The 6000-nt window shown below is 40.7% G+C and overlaps 1 protein-coding gene across 4 annotated transcripts in view; it reads right to left on the bottom strand.

Moving 5' to 3' along the window:
* Positions 1 to 463: 463 nt before the first annotated feature.
* Positions 464 to 6000, bottom strand: part of CD2AP (CD2 associated protein) — a 41180-nt gene continuing 35643 nt past the window's right edge. For all 4 annotated transcript variants that reach the window (XM_083435585.1, XM_083435583.1, XM_083435582.1 and 1 more), the window contains exons 17-18: positions 5748 to 5811; positions 464 to 3977 (exon numbers count right to left, since the gene is read on the bottom strand). In XM_083435585.1, coding sequence (XP_083291711.1) covers positions 3936 to 3977; positions 5748 to 5811 — 106 coding nt within the window. In that variant the 3' untranslated portion in view covers positions 464 to 3935. The remainder of the gene's footprint in view (positions 3978 to 5747; positions 5812 to 6000) is intronic.

The following is a 6000-nucleotide window of genomic DNA, read 5'->3' as shown; positions in this document are numbered from 1 at the left end:
CACCACCCTATAGACATCTATGTCTATGAGGAAAGATTTCCAGTTTTGCAGCTAGGTGTATAAATTTGGATTTTTAAAGAAACCCACAAACAAGAATCCCACGTGACATTAGATTGTCTTTTCCCGTCTGAAAACAAACTTATGGAGGGCTGGAAATAAGTGAAATGAAAAGAACTCTCACTAGGGATTCTGAAACACGCCCCCCCCCCCCCCAAGTTGCACTCAACTTTCTATAGCTTCCAAATGAGAATATTATGGCAGTTAAAAAGGGCAGAACAAAAGAGAACCATAATAGCCATCACCTCAATACAATAATGAATATCAGTGGTATCAATATGGTTGAATTATTTCCATATTGCAGTGTGGACTCTTTAAAGCATGGAAATATTTTGTTCTATGTTACATCTAGCTGAATTACACCTAAGGGGTCTGAATGTTTATGGAGGGAAAATCACATAACATATTAACAGCATATAATTTTATTGTGGAGTTTCAATAGCATGCATAATTTTACAGCACCTGTGAACAAGTCAGTGAAGCATAACTGCTTGAAATAACTTGCATTCTTTGGAATGTCTGCATACGTTCCCTAGTTCCCATTATATAATATTAATTTAAGACATATCAGTGAGACCTCTATTGCTAAAAATACTCATAGCAGCATCTTTTAGAAGATTTTTATTATTATTATTATTACAAAATCAAGTCATTGCACTTCATCATTTATTGCTGCAGCAAAAAAGGCCATTTAATAATTAACACGTCCGATTTCATTGATTGTCAGGTCCTATTCATCTGCTATGAGCTTCAAGGCAGACAAAACTGTCATACAACAACTGATAATTAATACCATTTTGCCTTACACTCTGAATTTTATGTGAAGACCACATAAAAGAACTTTTTTCCAGTAGACTCACTTCTTGTTCTGCACAAGAATAAAACTTCAACAAGCTGGGATCAGAGAGGAGCTATTTCATTGCCCATTTATCTGAGAGAGCACAGACCAGTATTTGTGATGCAGCTGAACTACCGCCAGGTTGTAAGGACTAGAGGCAAGGGCCCCTCGCCCAGGGCCACACAAAACGGGTCGGGGGCCCAAACCAGACAGGACAAATGTAGGCCCCATTTCTACACCTATCTGTTTTTATCTGCATTAATCTCTTCTGAATCTTTTAAAATATTAATATTTTGTGCCCTTGACTTTCTTTACAATACAAATTATCTTTACCCAAGGGTCCTCCTTTGCCTCTGCCAGTGGGGCTCAGAGGGCATCCCTTCAAAATCAGAGGCCCAGACCAACTGGCCCCTCTTCTGTTCTGGCCGGCCCTCACCCCAAGTCCAGCAGGCATCTGTGCTTCCACCAAAAGTTCTGTTTGTGGGGAAATACTTCTCCAAGAAAGAACATAAGGATAAGGTGTTTTGCCTCCTACAAATTGGGCTTCTGTTGTTTCTTTTCCCCCTTTTTCTTTTTTTAAAAACCTTTTAGCGCCTCATGGTAGTTTTCTGCAAAAACCCAACAGAAATGGAGAGAAACTGTTCCTCTTTTCTTTTCCACAGAGGGTATTTTTTTTTGAGAGGCAGTAAAGAAATACTACTCCTAAAAATTCTTGAAAAGCCTTTTTTATGGCAAAGGAAAGCAGCTGCTGTTTGGCAGGAGACAGCAGGAGAGTGTGGCTGGTGTTTCTAAAAAGGCCCAACCTGCAGTGCAAACAAAATCACCTCCCTTTTCCTTCATGGAGAATAGAGAAGAAAGGAGTGGCAGTTTCAGTCCGGCAAACTGCGCTTTTGTAGAAAGCTCCAGGAGCAAAGTACTCCTGTAAAAATCCCAATGGAAAGGAAAGAAATGCACCCTTCTTTTTTACATGAACCAGGGCGGTGGAAGAGATGGCTTCTTGCCCCCCCCCCCTTTGGGCTTTTCAAGGCTGCAGCAAAAGCACAACTTGTAGGACAGCAGTCACCTGTCTCCTCTGCTTTTCCTTGAGCTTCTGCAGCAGCAACGGCAGGAAGGTGCCGTTTGAACCTTCTGCAGAAAGTCCAACTCTGGGGCAGACGCCCTCCTCCCCACGTCCTCTGCACATGCCAGGAGACTCAGTGGGAGGAGGAATCAATGGCAACACAAGTCACAGGTCTGGCTAGTAAGACAAGACAAAAGTTGTTGACCAACAAAAATTATGAATTAGTATCAGATTAGGTTTCCTAGATCTGCCTTTCTTAACCATGGGCCCCCAGATGTTGTTGGACTACAACTGCCATCATCCATAGCCAGCAGCAGTCAGGGATGATGTGAGTCCGGCAATATTTAGGAACTCAGGTTAAGAGAGGCTGCACTAGACTGATGGTTTGACTAGTAAGTTAGCAAGTGTGAAAATTGGCAACAACAAAAAAACATTAACAACTGATTCATTAGATGTTTGTCATTAGTTAAGCACCAAACAGGCATTTTGTTTTTAAACACCCGTTTCCGTTCCTACATTTTAATCCACTAATTCACAAGTGATATACCTGCAAGTAGAATTTCAGATTTCTGCACTTGCTAACAATTAATAATTGTTGGTATTCTTATACAACTATGACAAAATACTTATGCCATCCAAGTTTGTTTAATTAAAGGAGAGCAGATGAACATGAAAACTACTGACACGGGAAAAGTTAAGATTTCACATTATTTTAATTTGGTTAACTAAAAACCACTCTGGAAATATTGCCTTTTTATACTCTTTTAGAAAAGAAATGAAGGAGAAGCAAGAGACAGAATGGGTTTTGTATTTTTAGCATTGGCTTGAATGCAACGTGGAGCCTTTTTAGTTTTCCTCCTTTGTAGGAAGAAATGGGGAGGGGCAAAATGACTCCAAAAAGAAGTCTTTTCTTCCAAACAAAATCAACTCCTTTCATTTAGGAGCACATTGCAGTACTATGATGTACACAAGAATCCAGTCTCTACGAATCCTCTTGTGCCTTAGTGTAGGTAGCAGCAGCCCCGGCAAGATTGCATGTCGTCAACAGGTGGGTAGCTCTAAACACTTCACTGTCACATGAAGATTTTAATAATGCTATTATGATTAGTGCTAAAAATCTGTATGAAGCTGTAAGATACTGTAGTGTTAGAATAAAATTTATGAAAGTGTAGAATTGCTTAGCATGCCATGTGCTGCAATATTTAGGCACAACAGGGTGAATTACAAGACCATTTCAACCTTATGCCCACATTGCTTGTGGAAATTAAGCATTGACCTGGGTGTGAGGGTTTGTGTGGGGTCCAACCCCAAGTCCCTTTCATGACTCCTATAGTGCAAGTGACAGAATATTCTTCTCAAACTATGAAGCAGTTGTGACTTTTCTGCTCCATAGCAAGAACAAACTCCCAGCATCATCCTGAACTATAAAACAGCATATTATTAATACTCTCACTGCAGACAGGCACAACAGTGTAACCCTGGGTAGAAATGCAAAAAAAAAAAAAAAAAATTAAAAAAATACAAACATCATATTCCCTTTAGCATTGTGGGGAAAGTAGTGGCTATAATAAGTACAAGGGTAGACCAGGTGCCTCCCTAGAGGCTCCTTTACAGAGTTTCTTTGCAAAGATATACTGCCTTATATATATAGTACAGATCTCTTAAAAATTAGACTATAGATGCTCAATAAAAATCTAATAAGAACCCCTCTTTTTATACAGATTCAGTAGTATTTTCAAGCAAACCAAGGAAATAAAGGTCTGCGATTCCAGCACAGTAAGAAATAAGGCCCCTCCTATATTGGTAAGAAACAAAAAAGCGGTTCATTTTCTTCTCTTAGCTCACTAAATAGAAGATTATATTCATTTATCCTTTTTTTATGGAATGCTGCCCATTCATTGGTTTGAAGTAAAAAAAGAAAAGTCAAGTTAGCTTCATTTGTCTTTTGACTCTGAAATCCTGGCAAGGTCTATGGCTCTTTCATGTCGTTATGACAGCTTTCTTCAGCTTCTCTATTTCCACCTGTGGATGAGACACATTAAAACTTTTAATACAGAAATGAATAACTTTGTCTCTACTTTCCAGTAATGCTTAAATACGTGCTACAACATCTTTGGTAGGAAAGCTGATCCCCAGAGCCTGTGCCCCCTCCCCAGATGTGGTCAGACTCCCATCTGCCCCAGGCAGCCTGGCCATCGGTCAGGGAGGAGGGGAATTGCAGGCCAACAACATCAGGGGCCCACAAGTTCTGTATCGTCTATTGTAGGGCTAGGGAAAAGCTTAAGAATTTCAATTGTATTCATTGGGCCATCCAGCCATTGAAACATCTTTGTGAAATTAATGTGCATCTAACCTGGGTTAGGTTTTGTACCATAAAACACTCCAGCAGATAAACATATTTGCTCACAACTGAATGTGTTGAATACAAATGTGTATTGAAACTGTGGTTTAAAAAATAATAATTCTAAAGCTTTTCACTAGCACAAATGATAATAATTTCATGTTATTCATTATCTGCTTCTAGACTAATTGGAACTGAGGCTACTTAAGCTTAAGGTGTGATTCATAAAGAAACATGGCAGAAGCATGGGCTCATCCCCTCAATATTTTGGCACCTAGAATTGTTGGTAGAGCATGAGACTCAATCCCGGGATCGTGGGTTCAAGCCCCCACTTTAGGCAAGATTCCTGCCTTGCAGGAGATACTAGATGAGCCTCATGGCCCCTTCCAACTCTACCATTCTATGAAAAAACTGTTCCTCAATACAAACCTACATCAAAGCGATACAGTATAAAATTATGATTAATTTAGTCATGAAGAGCTGCTAAACAATCTTAAATGAGGTATATACCATATTTTTCGCTCTATAAGACGCACCAGACCACAAGACGCACCTAGTTTTTGGAGGAGGAAAACAAGAAAAAAATATTCTGAATCTCAGAAGCCAGAACAGCAAGAGGGATCACTGTGCAGTGAAAGCAGCAATCCCTCTTGCTGTTCTGGCTTCTGGGATAGCTGCGCAGCCTGCATTCGCTCCATAAGACGCACACACATTTCCCCTTAATTTTTAGGAGAGACAAAGTGAGTCTTATAGAACAAAAAATACGGTATATACCCCGTTTTCTAGAAAAGGTTTTAGCCATTTTGAATGCCCCCCTTCCTGCTCTCAAAACAACACTCATGGAAATGGCAACACCTGGATTTCAACCTAAGGACTGGGAGATATCTCAGGAAAAACAATGCTCCAATATTGTTCCCCCAAGTTTCCTATCCAGTCTAGTGTCTCTACCTTGTATTTGGGGGAATTCTTCTCCCCGTCAACAAAACAATAAAGTCAATGTGTGAAGCATTTTTTAGTGGCAGAGTTGAATTTAGGACAGAGCGAGCCATGCAGTCACACTGGGCATGCAGCCGAGGAGGGCACCTGCTCAAGGCCCAGTAAGTGCTTGCCTGTCTTTGGGAAGGAGGTGTGAGGACTCTGAGAGGGTCCTAGAGTCCTCTTGCTTCCTTCCTCAAGTTGAGCAAGTATTTACCTGTCTTTGGGAAGGAGGTAAATGGCTCTAGGACTCTGCCAGAGCCCCACACCTCCTTCCCAAAGCCTGGCTCTGCAAGGGCAGGGGGGAGCGCATCAAATGGCCTTGAACAGGGCAGCATATTGCCACGGTCCACCCCCTCCCACCCCAATAGGGGCTGCTTTATTAAACAATAGCCCCTCATTCAACTTCTAAAAATAATGGAATTATGAAAAACAAAGCCTCCTACTGCTTCAAATAACTTATTCAAACACATTACCTCTAGGTTACTTCGCATCTGCTTCTCTTTCTCCAACTCCCTTTTCAGTTTTTCCAGTTCCTTCCTTTAAAAGTTAAAGGCAAACCTAGTTAAATTTTGCCATGTGAAATTTTACTTTTTTTGTGGTTGAAGAAACATGATAGTATATAAACTATGCCCAGACTCAAAGCAGGAAGAACGGCCACAGAGGAAAGTTGCGCAAGTGCTTTGCCTCCAGAATTACACAGTGTGGATCTAAATCAGCAAGAACATC

This window comes from Podarcis tiliguerta (genome assembly GCF_965153285.1).
Source record: "Podarcis tiliguerta genome assembly, chromosome: 3".
NCBI lineage: Eukaryota > Metazoa > Chordata > Lepidosauria > Squamata > Lacertidae > Podarcis > Podarcis tiliguerta.
The sequence above is the reverse complement of the archived record's forward strand: the minus strand, read 5'-3'. Positions and strand labels throughout refer to the sequence as shown.